At 44.3% G+C, this 18616-nt stretch overlaps 1 protein-coding gene across 2 annotated transcripts in view; it reads right to left on the reverse strand.

Moving 5' to 3' along the window:
• Positions 1 to 6: 6 nt before the first annotated feature.
• LOC125293445 (semaphorin-3F-like) overlaps positions 7 to 18616 on the reverse strand; it is a 30613-nt gene continuing 12003 nt past the window's right edge. For both annotated transcript variants that reach the window (XM_048241358.1, XM_048241356.1), the window contains exons 3-18: positions 10105 to 10265; positions 9597 to 9659; positions 9118 to 9237; positions 8717 to 8810; positions 8439 to 8558; positions 8066 to 8211; positions 7709 to 7823; positions 6947 to 7016; positions 6449 to 6593; positions 5957 to 6179; positions 5427 to 5515; positions 4999 to 5040; positions 4221 to 4378; positions 3805 to 3872; positions 2623 to 2750; positions 7 to 2365 (exon numbers count right to left, since the gene is read on the reverse strand). In XM_048241358.1, the coding sequence (XP_048097315.1) occupies positions 1925 to 2365; positions 2623 to 2750; positions 3805 to 3872; positions 4221 to 4378; positions 4999 to 5040; positions 5427 to 5515; positions 5957 to 6179; positions 6449 to 6593; positions 6947 to 7016; positions 7709 to 7823; positions 8066 to 8211; positions 8439 to 8558; positions 8717 to 8810; positions 9118 to 9237; positions 9597 to 9659; positions 10105 to 10167 (2085 nt within the window). In that variant the 5' untranslated portion in view covers positions 10168 to 10265 and the 3' untranslated portion in view covers positions 7 to 1924. The remainder of the gene's footprint in view (positions 2366 to 2622; positions 2751 to 3804; positions 3873 to 4220; positions 4379 to 4998; positions 5041 to 5426; positions 5516 to 5956; positions 6180 to 6448; positions 6594 to 6946; positions 7017 to 7708; positions 7824 to 8065; positions 8212 to 8438; positions 8559 to 8716; positions 8811 to 9117; positions 9238 to 9596; positions 9660 to 10104; positions 10266 to 18616) is intronic.

The raw sequence follows: 18616 nt of genomic DNA on the forward strand, positions 1-18616 counted from the left end.
CCAACAAACATTTCATTCCTTTATTTTATTTAGTTACAATGATAATTTCAATATAAAACAAGAGGGACACATTTCAGCACAACTAAAGATCTGGATGCAGTTAACGCAAAAATATAAAACAGATCACCAACAACCTTTGTGCAATTTTCACAACATCTCCAGTGTAACACCTGTTGTCTTTAGTGAGCTTACTTCTGTATACCACTATTATATATTATAAGTCTTTACAGAGTGGCTGTCATCCACATTCGTGAAAAATGTCAGTCAGTATCTAAACCACTTTTCATTAAAGAGCTTTATGTAACATTTGAGCATCGGCAGAGTATCAACCTCAACCAACATGAACGCAGATGTCTGTGCCCTACTTTCTATACAGCTAGTGTATGGTCAATTATGTGACTGGCACTGGTAATAAATATCATTAAGAGTTTAACTTTACCTCATGCAAAAGACAATGCCCCTCACCACTACACAGCACACAAACAATATGCAGCACAAACAATATCTCACAGGAAGAAAGTATATACAATCTCATAATAAATACCCACCATACTGAGTGGCATACAGGAATCAGAGGGGTGATGAACATAATGAACATAGTTCAATGTTAATATGTGCAGAAATACATTTTTACCACATTTCTTTACACAGATATGTTATTGTTAAAGTGGTGAATAGTAATGTACAGTATGAATTGTCAGATAGTACTATAAGCTTGCCTGGCCAACACTGGTTTGTTCCTTATCAAGTATGCTTCCTCTTAAAACTGAATTGTATGATAGCCGGACAGTTCCTCAAAATACTAATTACACAAATACATAATTTTTAGCCTATTTAGTCACATTTTAGATCCTCTTACATATCCTATATATCTTGCGTTTGATGATATTAATGGGGATTAAATGATATTAGGGGAAACATGGTAATTAAACACAGTTAAAAAATAAGGTGCAATAATTCCAGTAATGTGTTTTCTCAGTGATACCCACTGGTAGAGAGAAATAAAATTCTAGTTTTTCCATCAGTGTGAACCTCAAACCTGTCTGGCAACCCCGAGCATGAGCACTACATGTCTGTTGCATCTCGCTCTCTGTCTGCTCTGCCACACTGGGTGAAAGTTTGTGACTTTCTCTTATCGGGATTGAATACTGTAGAATAATTTGCAAACACTGAGAAGCTCCGCCACCCATATAACTCCAACGACAGAACATATTTGTGAGCATTGGTGAGTCTATTGAAGCAGGTAGGATTTCCACAATCTGTTTTCTTCAGCCAATTGCAGTTTTACAGTGAGGTTTCTTTAATTAAGACTAAGTACATGTAGCAGTTTACATTAACCACTGTAACCGATATTACCTATTGTCTGTTAATGCTGACATTAATGGTTTCTTAATGACAACTCATGTAGCATTTAATATTGCATATACTGTAGATTCAACAGTTCATGTGGACTTGGATATGTTATCTATGGTATTAAACAATGTTAACTAGTGAAACCTCAGTGTAAAATCTTACCAATGACTCTCCACAGCATTGGCAGAGCAGTTTCCCACACTGATGTGGCATGACTGTCCAACACCTTCAAACGCTGTCTGTCTGTGTGGGACACTTGTGACACAGTTTATCCAGTTCACCTCAGCAACAGTCACCTAAGCAACAGTCTCCTTAGCAGATAGGCAAGACCAACAGTCATTCATACACAGTCCAGAGAAGAGGGAGGGAGAAAAGGATGACTGGTGGACAGACGAATGGAGAGAATGTTCAGCGGGATGAAAGGGAGATTTTCGACTCCACAACCCAGCAGCCTTAGATGGGACTCGAGAACGAACAACTGAACAGACGGGGTGTAAAAAAGTGAGCGAGTGATGAGACAGCCCTCTCCCTCCTCCTCCTCCTCCTCCTCCTCCTTCCTTCCTCTTCCTCCTCATCCTCCACTGGACGCCTGGTTCTCTGTGTGTCTGCGGCTCTTCAGCTTATTCTTCTGCTGCTGGGCTCCCAGCTGCTCCCAGTAAGACTGGCAGTACTGGTGGATGAGCCTGACCTCCGGCTGTGAGGGCAGGAGGTCGCTGAGCCATGGCTGGGCTGCGGCAGGCTGCCCCTGGGAAGAAGGGTCCCTGTCTCTGTCCTGGTGCCCGTGTTGTTGTCGCACCTTGTGCTCGTCGTTGACGTTGCCCTCCTCATCGTCGTCGGGTGAGGTGAGTGCCACGGCGATCTGCCGGTCGAGGATGCGCAGGGAGACGCGGGCGATGGTGTGCTTGAAGTTGTTCTCGGTGGCCAGGCAGTGGTAGAGCCCGGCGTCGGCCTGCGACAGAGACTTCAGCAGAATGCCGTGCGGAGTCTTCAGCACCTCACGGTCTCGGCTCAACTGCAACAATGAGCAAGGGGAGGAGGAAGTGGTGGAGGAGGAGAAGGAGGAGGAGGTGGAGGTGAATTACAGGTGAGACAGATTTAAAACATATCCAATGCAATGTAATTCTAGACACAGTACACACACTAAATACAATAAAATACAAATATTTTAGGACCAGTGATTTTTGTATAAGGATGCTAGTGATTAATTGCCAATAAGCTGGTTTATCAATAATCTAAAGAGCAGAATGTGTGAGCTGTCCTACTGCTTACCGCTTTCCTCTTGCCGTCGGTCTGAAAGAGCCATTTGATGGAGGCCTGAGGGGAGCGGGGCTGGCACTCCAGGAAGGTGCTGCTTCCCTCCACTCCAAACTGCACAATCTCCTTCAGACGTTTCTCCACTGATAACACAGCCACATAACACAAGATACAGTCAACACTGCACGCACAGCCACAAAACACTAGATACAGTCGACACTGCACGAACAGCCACAAAACACAAGATACAGTCGACCCTGAACGAACAGCCACAAAACACAAGTATAAGTATATATACTTTTTTGATCCCGTGAGGGAAATTTGGTCTCTGCATTTAACCCAATGGGTGAATTAGTGAAACACACACAGTGTACACACAGTGAGGTGAAGCACACACTAATCCCGGCACAGTGAGCTGCCTGCTACAATGGCGGCGCTCGGGGAGCAGTGAGGGGTTAGGTGCCTTGCTCAAGGGCACTTCAGCCGCGGCCCACTGGTCGGGGCTCGAACCGGCAACCCTCCGGTTACAAGTCCAGAGTGCTAACCAGTGGGCCACGGCTGCCCCAAGATACAGTCGACACGAACAACCACAAAACACAAGATACAGTCGACACTGCACGAACAGCCACAAAACACAAGATACAGTCGACACTGCACGAATCAGCCACAAAACACTAGATACAGTCGACACGCACAGCCACAAAACACAAGATACAGTCGACACGAACAGCCACAAAACACTAGATACAGTCGACACTGAACGCACAGCCACATAACAAAAGATACAGTCGACACTGAATGCACAGCCAGACAACACACAGTCAGCCTTTTTGAGTTGATAGATACCAAAACAGGAAGAGAAACGCAGGATTTTCTTGCATTTACTCTATGTTCAGAGCCTCATTGAGAGAACTTGTTGAAATGGTCAAACTGGTAGAACCTATATGAACTCATATATGGATGATAACGACAACTGTAAAATATGATGTCATAAAATGTACTCAAGGGGTGACATGTGGTGAAGCGATGGTGCCTATTCAAAGTGACTCTTCAAATAAAAGAGAAGTGAGATTTAAAGATGATAAATTTAGGAATGAAAGTGAGATTATTGAGAGAAATGAGAGACAGAAAAGACAGAAATAGACTCTATCGCTTTGCACCTTTGAAAGACAGAAATAGACTGAGGTGGTTTCTCACCTTTAGCGTTGAATCCTCGGCACTGACGCAGAGGATCACCATGCCTGATGTCCTGTCTTCTACTCCTTCTACGCAGGACAGAGAGAGGTCCTATCATGTATTGGTTCTACCTAAAACTTAAAATTGGTCATTTCCCTACTTAGCTCAACTACATGGCTAGTATTGCAGGAAGTCGACAGACTCTCCAGATATAAAATATCAAAAACAATTGTTTTGAACTTTTGAACTGTATTTAAAAAAAATGTTATGGCTAAAGTGAGTATTTCGTACATTATCATTATTACATCTGACTCTTATCATAAAATAGTTATTAAACCAGATCTGATTTTGTATTTTCAGTATTTATTTTGCTTAAGACCCATAGAATGTAACATATTTTTATTCTGTAAAAGTATTGCCCTTTGACCTTTGCTGACCTTTTGGTGGCCTGCGTGAAGGGGGTGCAGTTCTCGCCGTCCCAGGCGCAGTAGGGGTCGCGTGCCAGACAGCAGTCCGAGCACGCCTTCCCATAAACCCCACAGCGGTGCAAAGAAACCTGGGTAAGGCCAGCGTCCGATGACACGTACAACTGTTGCTGTATGACAGAGACAGGAAAGGTCATTACTCCATGTTATTATAATATAGTAAGTATAGTATATATACTCTTTTGATCCCGTGAGGGAAATTTGGTCTCTGCATTTATCCCAATCCGTGAATTAGTGAAACACACTCAGCACACAGTGAACACACAGTGAGGTGAAGCACACACTAATCCCGGCACAGTGAGCTGCCTGCAACAACAGCGGCGCTCGGGGAGCAGTGAGGGGTTAGGTGCCTTGCTCAAGGGCACTTCAGCCGTGCCTACTGGTTGGGGCCCTCCGGTTACAAGTCCGCAGTGCTAACCAGTAGGCCACGGCTGCCCCTAATAATATATTATTATCAATAGTATATTAATCTTTATTATTTATATTATTGCCATTACTATTTTGCTTAACGCAGGCTTACCAACTGTTCATTTTAACAATTGTAATGTTTATAATGTTCATGTTCATTGTAATGTTCATACTCTGTAAGTCGCTTCGGACAAAAGTGTCTGATAAAAGCAATAACCATGTGGGTATGACACACGATGAGTGTGTTAACATTACTTTGCCACCTAATATCATGTCATAATATCAAGTGCATTACTACACTCAAGTACATTACTACACTTACCCTTTTGGCTGAGATCTTCATGGTTTTGACCGGAGCAGGTGTCTGTGAAGGCACATAGTAATGGCAGCTACTGCATCAATTGTGCCATTTTTGCTTTTGTTTTCAGGAATGAATATGTATTATGTGAATTATACACTTCTATGAACCCTGTATCCATATAGCAAATTCAGCAAGGGTTATAAAGCGTTCATAAAGCTTCATAATGTCTGGCACTAATCTAGTTATTGTATAAGTTTATAATATGCTTTATAATGCATTATGATACTTCAGACTGTAAGGTCTTATGTTACAACACTGCAATGCTTTATGAGTACAGTCATGACACATTTTGAATGGTCATATAGACATGATGTCAATAACTATGAAGCATTATGAATCCCTTACAGCAATTTATGAATGTGTTATATAATGGCTGATGGAAATGTTACCCTGAAGACTTCCACTTCCTCCAGAGTGAGCTCTTCCATGGTGCTGGGATCTTTAGGCAGCACGATGACTTTCTGCACTGTCCCTTGGTCTGCACACAGGGCAAGGAGACAGGAAACATTCATCATTACAATGGTGGTGGTTGAAGTGATGACCCCCACTTTACTATAATGCACTTTGGGTACCTAGACCTAGACTATAAATGTAATGTGTTGTTGTTAAACTGGAGATGGGTGCAAAGGAGGGAAGAATGCTTGTCCAAGATGGATTCTGTACTGCAGAGGTACTCGTGAGGTTTGACAGCAAAGCTCTAGTGTTATGTGTTATAGGTATTTTATGGCTTGGTGAAGACAGTAGACTTTCTAACTGCTGTTAAGCTTCAACACACTGATCAATTGTTTTCATATTGCGCTCTTTTAATTGTGTTCCTTTTTAACATACACACACTCACTCACTCGCGCACACACATACACAGTCGCACACACACACACACACACACACACACACACACAAACACAAACACGCTGCTCACCTGTTCCCAGGAACAGCACCTCATATCTGCCATCCACTGCGTCCACCTGGTCCACAGCGATGGTGGTGAAGCGGTAGTCCACTCCGGTTCTGACCACCAGGGGGCGCTTGTGGATGGGGTACACTGGGTGGTACATGAGGGGGTGGCTGCGGATGAAGTTCACTGCCTCGTCTGAGAACTCCTTAGTAGAGCGCAGGCCAGGAGTAAAGGTTCCCCCAGGACACTGGAGAGAGAGAGAGAGAATGAAAGAGAGAGAGAGAAAGAGACAGAGAGAGGGAGAAAAAGAAAGAAGAAAGTGAGAAGTTAACAATGCACAGCAGTGGGTTTTCACTCTTTCTAAGTGAAGGAGACCACAGAGAGAATGAACAGGGGTCTGAAAATAGCGTGCGAGTGTTGAACATAAAAAGTGAGCACCTTATTAACTATTAAAACCACTGCTCCAGGCGCTTAAACAACAGGGGGCCAGGGGTGGGAGGAATGGGGGGTACTCACTGTGCCAGGCCGGGGGTAAGGGATCTTGCCCGTGTAGGCTGTCCACTGGTAGTTGTGGCCGTGCTTGTGGGCGAAGGGTCCATTAAAGACGTTTCGGATATCAGACATGGAGTAGACACAGACAGCTGAGCCTTTGAACACAGAGCTGAGAGAAGAGAGGAAGAGAGGGAGGAGAGAAGATGAGAGGAGAGGAGGGAGGAGGAGAGGAGAGATGAGGGATGACAAGAGGGCAGGAGAGGAGAAGAGAGGGAGGAGAGAAGATGAGAGGAGAGGAGTGGAGAAGAAAGGAATGTTACTTTCTCTCACTCTCTTTCGCACGCCTACACTCTTTTAATACTGTATCATTAATATAACATGAAAGTGCCCACAGACTTTCTCAGTGGATAAAGGGCTTAGTCAACTACAGTGACAGATGCTACAAGAACAGCGAGAAAGAACAGAGGATGAGTGAAGAAGGAGAAGAAGAAGAAAGAAAGGGGAAGTGTTTTTTGCCCCTACCCTGCGGTGGAGAAGACGGCATACACCACTGGGTTTCGCTCGTCCTGAGTGGGCTGGATAAAAACATCCCCTGAGAGGAGGACACAGCATTTACATTTACACATTTGGGTCTTTAAGACACATCACACTGGCATACATACACACACACACACACACACACATACATGCGCACACACACCGCACACACACACACACACATTACACATCACACTAACACGCACACACACGCGCGCACACACATACACATAACACATCACACTAACACACACATTCACACACACACACACACACACACACATCACATCACACTCACAAACACACACACACATACACACACATAGTGAGGGAAGTGAAACAAAGGGGTTTACAGAGCATAAATGCAGTCTTTTGTACTTTTGAGCACACCAACACTGGCAGTGGCACCCTACATATCTTTCAAAAGCCAAAATAAAAGACTATCCCTAATGTATTCTCAAAAATGTAAATTACAAAATGACATATTGTTAATACATAGTCCAATATACATCTTACTGTAATGTATCATCTTAGTATCTTTGAAACATTTCATAGGAATACTTCATTCTGAATTCATCACCCATCGGACATCCTTCTGCTTCACTAGGTGGGTTTACAGGGACAGGTTTTTTTGTCATCCCTATTCCAAATGAAAACTTTGTGTTGTCTGTTTACATGGGGTACAAGCTATTGTGATCAGGTGCTTGAGAAGCTACAGAAGCTAATTAGAATAAAAAGTAGACTCACTCAGCTCATCGAAGTAGGTCTCCACCTCATCCTCCCCTACGACTGAGCACACCAGCCGAGCCTTTAGGAAAGTGGTCCACTTGTTCACCAGAGACTTCTGCCCACCCTCGTCATTCTGGTGGTACATAACAATATTCACATATGTACATACTGTATCTATACTGTATACTCACTCTTACACACTGAATACATACACTGGTTTACACAAACTGCATCAGCTTACAAAATATGCACGCACACACACACACACACACACACACACACACTGGATAAACAAATTTGCTGTCTATTTAACACCATAATCATCTGTGAATGCACGGCTATAACGTTTGAAGGCAGGTAGTGACTGTCACTTACCAGACAGATTCGTCCGACCCGGGCCAAGACACTTGGGCTGGCCCCACCCCCAGAATCCAAAGTCTTCTCTCGGAAGAAAAAGTAAAGCTTATCATCATTCCGCTCTGCACTGTCTGGAATCATGTGGATCTGAGTGAAAACAGGTTCTGAAAGGAGAGACAGAGAGAGAGAGAGAGAAAGAGAGAATCCAAGGTGGTTTAAAGAGAGACAAGGTGATCCAAAAAGTAATTGGAGAGGGGTATGCTTGCACACACTGTCAAAACATGTCTGAAAAGCAACCGCCGCTTTCAGTAGAAATAATAATAATAATCCATTACACTGTCAACTTGTCAACTCAATTTGTACTTTACATAACATGAGATTTGAGACGCACCATTCAGCCATCTGGAATCGTATTGTTCTGTTCGGATCGCTGGTCTACTCCCCATGGTTCTAAAGATGGCTGGGTCTGTTCCCATGAAGTCCACATGTACTCCTGCATACAGGTTACCATCTACAGAGAGAGAGAGAGAGAGAGAGAGAGACAGAGAGAGAGAGAAAGAAAAAGAAGTAGAGTAATCAATACTGATGATCAATGATGAATACAGACAGCAAATCTCAAACATGGTGAATGTTGTGTTGTCTTGAGTGACGGAGGAGGAAGAGCCTTACTGATGAGGGCAGAGACACCTTGATGGTTGGGGTCGTAGGAGCATCTCCCCTTCCCTGAGTCCACATGACCCGGAACCAGTCGGAACAGGTAGTCCTGCAGGGACAGAACGCACTCGGACGTCACAAACACACAGCTGTACTTTTTCGTCAGGATTAGATTAGTCTCTCTCTTGTCATGTAACCGTCATGGGGACCCAAAGTATAAGAACGTAAAACCTCACAGGGACATTCTGACCCCACTAAGTTAACAATGTTTTTCTAAGGTGTGTGTGTGTGTATATGTGTATATGTTTGATGTTTGTGTGTGTAAATTTGTGTGTGTGTGTGTGTGTGAAAAAGAGAGAGAGAGAGTGTGTGTGAGAAAGTGTGTGTGTGTGTGTGTGTGTGTGTGTGGCTCTTACCTCTGCCCTCCAGCCTCTATGGATGTAAGTGCAGGTGGGTCTGTAGGCTCCTGTTCCACATGTGTACAGGTGAGTGCGGTTCCATGGCTCAATCAAGCGCACAAAGTTGGCACATTCGCCCTGTGACCAGAACATAATCATTCATTTAGCTTCAGAGTTCCATGAAAAACTTACAGTTAGTGTTTTATATGTCTTTGCATTTATTAGTGCACACTGCAATTATACCTTGTATAATTAAATACATGACATTTCACTTGATTTGATTTGATCATCACTCATTTAAGGTTTTTTATTTAGGGTTATGTTATTGAAATGCATTGATATCAATATACACACACACATCCTCTAGGTGTAGCAAGGGGAACATACGTAGAACATATAGAGGTGGCTAGCTGCTGCCAACATTCACATACATTCACAAAAGGCTCTATATTTAGTTTATTCTAAATATACATAGAGCAGGATATTACACGTCTTACCTGCCTTCCCTTTCCTGTGAGTTGGCATTCTGCTTTCCTCTGGGGGGAGGAGGGCCAGTGAATCTAAGGGGTAAACAGGATCAAAGGAGTCATAACACAGAAGAATACCATCACAAACATAAACAAACACTAACACTCATTCACAGAGCTGTGTGTCTATCTATATCCTCTGCAAAGGAATTAGCACACTTCCTAAGAAACTGATCCCTGTTGAAACAAAAGTTTTGGGTTGAACCTGTGGTCAAACAGTTTCTGCATCAATACTTATCTCACTGAAGTCACTTACAAACAAGGAATTATTAAGAGTACTAAACAACAGTAGTAACAGTGGTAAGAATAGTTAGTAACAATGCACAGATCAAAGATCAGATTGCAATTCAATGCATTTATCAACACAGATCGGCGATCAGACCATATCAGATCACACAATATTGTCACATGGAGCCATGCAATGCAAACTGCTATTATGCATCATTAACACATAAGTTGGAGCTTATGAAATGCTTACAATGAGTGGCTCCTTGTTGACGTTCTGCATGTCCAGCGACACCAGGAACTCACGGGTGCCCATATAGAGACGTCCCTGGTCTGGGTCCACATGCAGGATCCGGTAGTCACTGGTGTTGAAGGAGAAGCTGAAGGGACGAGCCGCCCGTGTGTCCAGCAGCTCTGCAGAAGGGGATCATGGGACATGTAGTTTTTAGACTAAAAAGGTTGCACAAATTGTCTTCAGAATATTATCCGCTTTCTGCTTTGTCAGCGAGGTGGATTTACTCAGCATGAATTTTAAAACAAATGATTCAATTATCAACTAATATGTGTATTAAGGTGTCTTAAGGTGATTATAGGGGCAAGTTTGAGCAATGTTGCTGGGAAACCACAGAATGAGTTCCATTTATTCTGATTGGATGATCACGACGATTTGCCTACTGATGATTAAAGTTCTCCAGAACAGAAATTGTTGCCCTGTCTAATATCAAAGTGCCAGAACCACAATAATGAGGAACATTGTCCAGCAAAATTGCTTAAAAAGTTGAGTCATGTATCATCAGTTGTAGAAGCACAGCTAAAGCAGTAATTCTAATACTGTATTCTGGTCCTGCTGTTGTCAATACACTTGTTATGACACTGATACAACTTGAAGAGTGGCTCTCAGAACGACCTAAACAGCCAAACAGCCACCACCAGAGGGCGCTCACAAGGCTTCTGTCTCCAACTGTATAGGGTGATTCATCATTGCACAGTCAGAACGTTCCTCACATATGTGCACATCTCCACCTTCAGTATTGAAACCAGCCAGGGGAAGATATGTCAGACAGAGGGAGAGGGAGGGAGAGAGAGAGAGAGAGAGAGAGAGAGAGTAGAGAAGAGAAATGCCACGTTGGGCTAAAGCAGGTGACAGTCATGGCTCGCATCCGTTTTTCGGCCCACATACTGAAGAAGGGAGGATTGTTGGAAAACTGCACCCCTCAAAATAACTCCTGCTAATTTACTCACATAATTAATGTACCATAATTATCTCCTTTTAATGACGGTGGGCTAATTAGTAACCCCAGAGGAGGGAGACGGACAAAAACCCTCAGAAGAAAGAGAACTGGTTCTGTTCTGGCCCAAAAATACCAGCAGCAAACCTTCATCCACATCAATGGCTGTTCACATTAGTGTGGAGTCAATCCAACCATCCAAAGAGGTGATTACAACAGTATTGTTTGTCTCATTTCAACCAGTTTGTCGTTGGTTAGCAATGATTTTACTGGTGAAGCACGGTGCTAACAACATCGACATCAAGGTCAAGGGGAGCAAAGAGCACACACACACACACACACACACACACACACACACACACACACACACACACACACACACACACACACACACACACACACACACACGCGACGCGACGCATCACGCATGCGCAATACAACCAACGACGACGCATCACACACACACACAGACTCACATTAAACATAAACATAAAACATTAAACATAATTTTCTCTGATGAAAACATTGGATAAAAACTCTTTGATTACAGGATGCTTAGTAGTTTAGTGGTTTCAGTTAGTGTTATCCCTCTGCTTGTAACCCAGTGTGTTTCAGTGATGTGTGCTTCCCCGCAGGCTCTCTCACTCTCAACCTCACTCCCCTCACTCTCTCTCTCTCTTTCTCTCATTCATACATACACACACACACACACACACACACACACACACACACACACACACACATTGATATGTATTTCCCTGCAGGCTCACATGATACACCTATCAGCACCAGTTCATACTGACCCCCATGCCCCCCCCCCCTCGCCCTTGCGCTGCTCCAGTGGATCTGGCATGGCTCCCACACTGTCAAAGTGAGTATTAGAAACCCCTGGAAACCTGATCTGCAAGTCATTTTCCTGCCCCTGCCCCTGTCTCTGATGAGCTCTAAAGAGTTCAATATCTTAAGGGTCCATTTCTCTCTGTCTCTGTGGCTGTGCCTGTGTGTGTGTGTGTGTGTATGTATGTATGTGTGTGTGTGTGTGTGTGTGTGTGTGTGTGTGTGTGTGTGTGTGTGTGTGTGTGTGTGTGTCAGTAAGTCAAGTGTGTATATGGTATATGTGTATGTGTGCACGATTGTTTGTGCATGTGCGTGTGTAAGTAAGCCAAGCGTGACCTGTGTGTGACCTTTGTGTGTGGCTACATTCATGTGTGTGTATTTGTGTGAATGTGCGTCTGTATTTATGTGTGTGTGTGTGTGTGTATTTGTGTGCATGCATGTCTGTATTTGTGTGTGTGTGTGTGTGTGTGTGTGTGTGTGTGTGTGTGTGTGTGTGTGTGTGTGTGTGTGTGTACAGTATGTGTGTGTTTGTGCGAGCGCTCTGGATGAGCCTCACAGCTTAATGTGGTGTAATGTTAGCCCTTTCTGAGTGCCATCTCAACCCAAGCCAAGCCAGCCCAGCCCAGCCCAGCCCAGCCTTGCCCAGCCCAGCCCTGCCCTGCCCAACCCAGCCCAGCCCAGCCTTGCCCAGTGGAGGCTAGCACCCTTGGCCCTTGGCTGCTCTATGGCAGAGAGAGCCCAGACCTGCTGCCCTTCACTGGCTCACCCACCCCTGCACAGCCGGATATCTCAGGCCCATAGCAATATGCAGTGAGCTGGGGTTGCTTTATTAGTTATGGCAAGTTTCTGTCAGGGGGCTGGCTACATTCATCTTTATAATTAACTTCTATGTAAGTTATGCATGTTATGCTACTTGTTTTTAGCAAAGGTAGCAACAGGGTTTTCAGGTGCTGTGTGCAAATCACTCCGCCCAAGTAGCAGTGCTTTGCCTGAATGAGAATGTAGTTCCAAGTATGTACTGTATTAGAAAAATAGCTGTGTCTCATTTTACATTGGTATTTGTACACTTGTAACTATACAAATCACAACATGAAAATCGGAAAATCTGAGATTTCTTGTCACTTTTGGGAGCTAAAGGCTAGTTGGTTCCAACCACCTCAGGGAGCTATGCTAAGCTAGGCAAACAGTTACTGCACGCACAGAGACAAGAAGGGCATGTATTATCTTATCTACTCTGTGGAAAACGGCGAATAAGCTAATTTCCCCAAATGTTGGCATGTTCCTTTAAGCTAGCTGTCATTGTAGTTGTGGTTAAGTGAGGGTAGAATAAGTGTTATTTAGATTGGGCTGTGGGAGGCGGAGATATGTCTGATCTCTAATTAGGAAAATGCACGCTATTTTCTCCTTCATTTACACAAGGAGCCCATCCAGCACAGAGTCATGGAGAATGACGTTTCATGAAAAACACTTTGGAGTTGATTACGGCACAAATCTGTCATTGATTCATTCTGAACAACCACTACCTGCAGCAGGTCAAGGAGGCCACCTGTGAAAATAAGGCTGCTTTTGTAAGGATGTGACATAACCTAACTGTCTGTTTGTTTCTCTAGTTAAAGGTATACTATTCTAACGTTGTTTCAGGGGCCTAGGAAAAGTAATTTCTTAAATTATAAACAAGACACTTTCTGTACATTTATGTTTAGTCTAAGATGTCATCCTTAACATATGGTGAAAGTGTGTGTGTGTGTGTATGTTTCTATGTGTGTATGTGTGTGTGTGTGTGTGTGTGTGTGTGTGTGTCTCTGCAGAGGTGTGTTTATCGAGCTGAGCCATTGACTTTTCCAGTGTCATCACTGTGCACTCACAACCACGCCACATGCCAGAGAGAGGAAACAAAAGTTAAACTGAGAAAATGGAAACAGTTGGGCTGAACTTTCCACTCCACCTCCACCTACCAAAGCCCATCCATCAACATTTACAGGAGGTGTGCTGACCTCAGCTATTATGCTGGAGAGACAGAACAAAAGAAACAGGCAGTAGGAACATCTCTGGCCCTAGCTCTGGTGATGTCAGTCTTCACTGATGGCTTCGATTTTCAACACAGGCAGACAGACAGGCAGGCAGACAGACAGGCAGACAGACAGGCAGGCAGACAGAGATACAGGTAGTGTGTGCAGGCAGGCAGGCAGCCTGGCCCCTGTGTGTGTGTGGATGGAGAGGAGAAAGGGCAGCAGACACAGTAGGAGGCGCCTCCATCTCGAGGGACACTGGCACCAAACTTCGTTTTTCCGGTACTCAGGAACATCATCATCATCATCGTCATCATCGTCATTCTAAGATTAGTTTGCCAAGCTGAAATGGACCCCCACAGGTTTGTTTGGCGATCAGGAAATGAGTCCAGTTCAACAAGAACCTTGATGTCGTAACGGATCGCGTGTGTTTACATGAGTACAGTAAACACACTTCCACAAATAAATGCCGGCCAAGCCCAGTTCTGAAGTGTATGTGTACATGTATTTGTGTGTGTGAGTGTTTCTGTCTGTATGTGTGTGAGACGTGTGTGTGTGTGTTTGTTTATGTGTGTATGTGTTTGTGTGTGTGTGTGTGTGTGTGTGTGTGTGTGTGTGTGTGTGTGTGTGTGTGTGTCTGTATAAGTGTATGTGTGTGTGTGTGTGTGTGTGTGTGTGTGTGTGTGTGTGTGTGTGTGTGTGTGTGTGTGTGTGTAGGAGGGTGTCGGAACCAGGCAGGAACGAGGGTGATGCAGGGGTGGCAGGCCAGGGTGGAACCGTGTTCTGGAGGCCAAGCGTGAGGCCGGCTCCTGAGTCCGGTTCCTGAGGAGGCACCGTGTTCTTCCTCTGTGGTAAACACAGGATGCTCATCACTAGTCCCACTTCCACGGGAGCCCTGGCCAACGTAACACTGATCAGAGCCTTAGCGGCTCATCAGGGAAACAGCGTAAATATAACCTACCGGGCAGCTTACACAACAGTGCCCACCAAGGGTGCACTTCCCGGAAGCATGACTGTACAACAACTGCTGACAAACGCTGTGACAGCTGACAATAAGCTCAGTGCCCATCACTGGTCGCCTCAAACGATGAGACTGGTTTAACTTTGTTGTGCATTGTTTTGTGGTGCCAGTAGTTACTTAGCCTGTAATCCCTACAAGTCGCTAAATTTCATTCACATTCCCTGATCTCTCATAGCTTCATTGCAGCTTAGGCAGGAGAGACAACGTGCTCAAAATCATATCTGTCTGATAGCTGAGAACGTGCCCTAACTACAGTACAGTACATACTGTACATATTAGGCCCATAGCATCTGTGCTGCTGTACCAGCAGAGGGTTTTCACTGGCAGGCAAATACAAATGCTAAATCTCAAGTTTAACCTCATGTAGAATACGCCACTACTCTGCAGTGCACAGAGGGTGTATGCCTACTAGTTAATTGATAGCAAATGGAATTCAAATGTTAGTTGGATATTAAAAGGGAGTTAATTAATACACAGAAATGCTGAAGGCTAAACTCTCTTGCCACATCTTACTGTATGCACTTGATTTAAATGCTAAAAAAATCAGCTTTGTCCTCTTCTCTCTAACGTATTTCGCTCTTTTAATGTTTGTTCCTCTTAAGTAATCAGTTATTTGTTTGCCTTCGAATAAATCTCTCAGTGCAACTGTACTGACTGTGTGCTTGTGATCCTTCACAGGTGGAGGGGACTCAGACAGGAGAAAGGAAGTTCAAGCAAAATCCTGAATCGGTAGCGTCACAATAAGGCTACTTTACAGCATTTTTATAGACCTTAATCTCTTCTAATCTGGCGAGTAATTCAATCTCGGAGAAACAGGTTTCAGTGCATTCGCTGGTAAATGCGATACGAAAAAAAAAAAAAATCTGATCCCACCGCCAGTCATGACAGCCTCTGATTATCAGTAAGGAGATCTGCTGTCACACAGCCAAAAATTTGACTCCTTATTGTAGCAGGAATGAAAACTACTTAAGCGACTGTACTAAAAACTACAGTAAATTGCACAACATAGAGCATTATCTACTACTTGCTTTTCTTTATTACAGCATATTACAACATCTATTATGTACCACAACATACCAGAGTGGGTTTTTCGTGGCATATTTACAACATGGCTTCAAAGGGCAACGCTACATAGCTCAACTCCTTTTACTTTTAATATGTTTTCTGTATGATAACACAGAGAGATTTCAATCTGACCTTGAGCATGGTCACAGGGTTCACATGCTGCTGGTATCACACTGCCATGCATTAGCCATTCCCCTCCACATCTCCAGTGACCTTGGGGGCCAGCGGGAGGCGGCTAAGCCCTACTTTACACCCCAGCACCGGGACCAGCGGGCAAGAGCCCGAGCCTCCGCAGCTCCACTTTACCCAGCAGGCCTTGCTGCCTCCCCCGCAGCCCCTGAAGCCACGCCGCCCACCCACCGCCAGGGCTGACGGAGGAGTCGCAGCGTACGGGTCAGGCTGGCCGCATGGCCAGAGGAGAGTCAGCCACAGAGCACACAGAGACAATAGATATTTGCATTTTTGTGAGGAAAAAAAACAGATTTAGTGCAAATGTATATTTTATTATTATTCTTAATAAAGCGGACAGAACGGATCAGGACATGATCATATTGGTACATGAGATAATGGATTTGTACCATATTTGGTGGATATATGCAGGTGGATATATTTGGAATTGTATATAATTAGTAAAACAAAAGAAAGTAGGATAAGTAGGTATAGGTAGGCTATGCTTTGTTTGTGGGTTGTCAATTAGCGCTGTGTGCGGTTGGTTCAACAGTGACATCTCTCTTCTCCCCCTGCTCTCTCCAAACAGCCTCTAACCCAGAGCAGAACTGACCCTGGAACCGGACCAAACTGGACCAAACCTGATCTCACGCAGACCTGGTCCAAATACAGAAAACTTTGGCCTTGATCTGGCCAGGATTTGGCACAGCGTGGCCAAGAATCAGCCTGGAGAGGGCCCAGATTTGGCCCTGAACTGGCTCAGGTCCGATCCAGAGATGGCTGCCCTCCCGAGCGGCGTCCCATCCCTCCCTCCCTTGCTCTCGGCAGGCGCCTCTCACACAAAGGCCATCCTTGTCGTGAACAATGAACAATCCATCTCCGCCGCCGACACGCCTGAGAACAAGAGACGCGCACGGCCAAACGCGTCCGACTTTTCCGCCTCCACTATTCTTGGAATTGGGGAGGGGGAGGGAGTCAACGGTCGAAATCAGAGCGATCTTTTTTTTCTGACCCAGAGAAATAAATACACAAGCGAACGAGAGAAATAGGAGTGAGGATGGTGGTGGTGGTAGTGGTGGGGGGGTTAGACTCAGAGGGAAGCTGGTCTGATTTCTCAGATTGCAGATTCGGCTGAATTACGTCTAACTGTGAAGGGCGATAGGAGAGGGCAGTAGTGGAACAAAGAAACATGCCAACTGCACACAAGGCTGATAGGGAATTAAGGACTGAAGCAGAATTATTTAGCAGATAAGTTCTTAATTATCAATAATAAATAAATAAGTAAAAATATTTTCATTGAGTTTTTTTTTATTATCATTCATCAAGTTTCATCAACCTTGCTCAGAAATATCTAAAGGAAATTAATTCGAGGATAGAAGAGGGCTTCAGGTGAATTGGATATCACAACGCAAGCCAACTGTAATTACAGCATGCTACAAGCCACGTAAAAAACATATTTGCACAGACTTTCTGCTTCTTTTTTTATGACAGTCTAGGTGTTATTGTAAAAGTACACCCTAGTGCAAATTAATTTAAACAAAATGTGATTTACAGTAATTGCTCTAATTGCATCTGACCACTTATATGGCATTAGACCACTTAAAATCCCTTTAAATAAATTGATATATCCCTAGCCTGTTCATGAAAGTAACTATCAAGCTATCAAAGGAGCTTTCAGCATTTGAAAGGGGATTATATTGTAATTCTGGAAAATCACTTATTTTTTCCAGTTGATTTGCTCGGGTGCACTACTATGAAGATGTTTCCAATGTGTACCATTCTGCAGGTGAGCTAAGCATGCTTTTCCCATAGGAAAAGAAACTGCCGACCCTGCGAAACAATCCACTATCTAATCCAATTCCGATCTCAGAGGGACGAGGGAGGCCTTCTGCATTCCACATTCTTTACATGAAAAGGTGTTGTGAAGGGCAGCCGGGTCTTAAATTGTTTTGGGTCACGAGGAGCATCAGAGTTTCCAGCTTTTACTAAAGAATGTTATCTGGCCGGCATGGTGTGCTACACTGGAAATGATCTCACTGGAGTTTGCTGCGGACAAAACGCTTCAGGCTAGTCCAGCGCTTTATTATCTTAACCCATTCAAAGCCCTTTATTTATCAAGACCCAAGTTCAGCCGTAGCTAAATATCTCAGTGCCGCTAGCCGCCAGAGTTATCTCCTTGGCTGCTCCGCTAACACCACAGTGGAAGTGAACTCAGGGAAGGCCAAGGAGCTCAGAGTGCAGCTCACCGAGGCTTAGCCAGGCAAGGGGTATGAGCCCATTGTTTTCTGATCACTGTCGGAAATGACAGTGTAATACCATGTGGGAAAAGCTGGCTTGGAAATCAGGTGGCTGCCATTAAGATTGAGGTTGGGGGGTTGGGGGTATGGGGTTTTGGGCTGGGCTTGGTTACTTGGATGAAATCCGGAGGCTTACATG

This window comes from Alosa alosa, chromosome 4, assembly GCF_017589495.1.
Source record: "Alosa alosa isolate M-15738 ecotype Scorff River chromosome 4, AALO_Geno_1.1, whole genome shotgun sequence".
Classification (NCBI taxonomy): Eukaryota; Metazoa; Chordata; class Actinopteri; order Clupeiformes; family Clupeidae; genus Alosa; species Alosa alosa.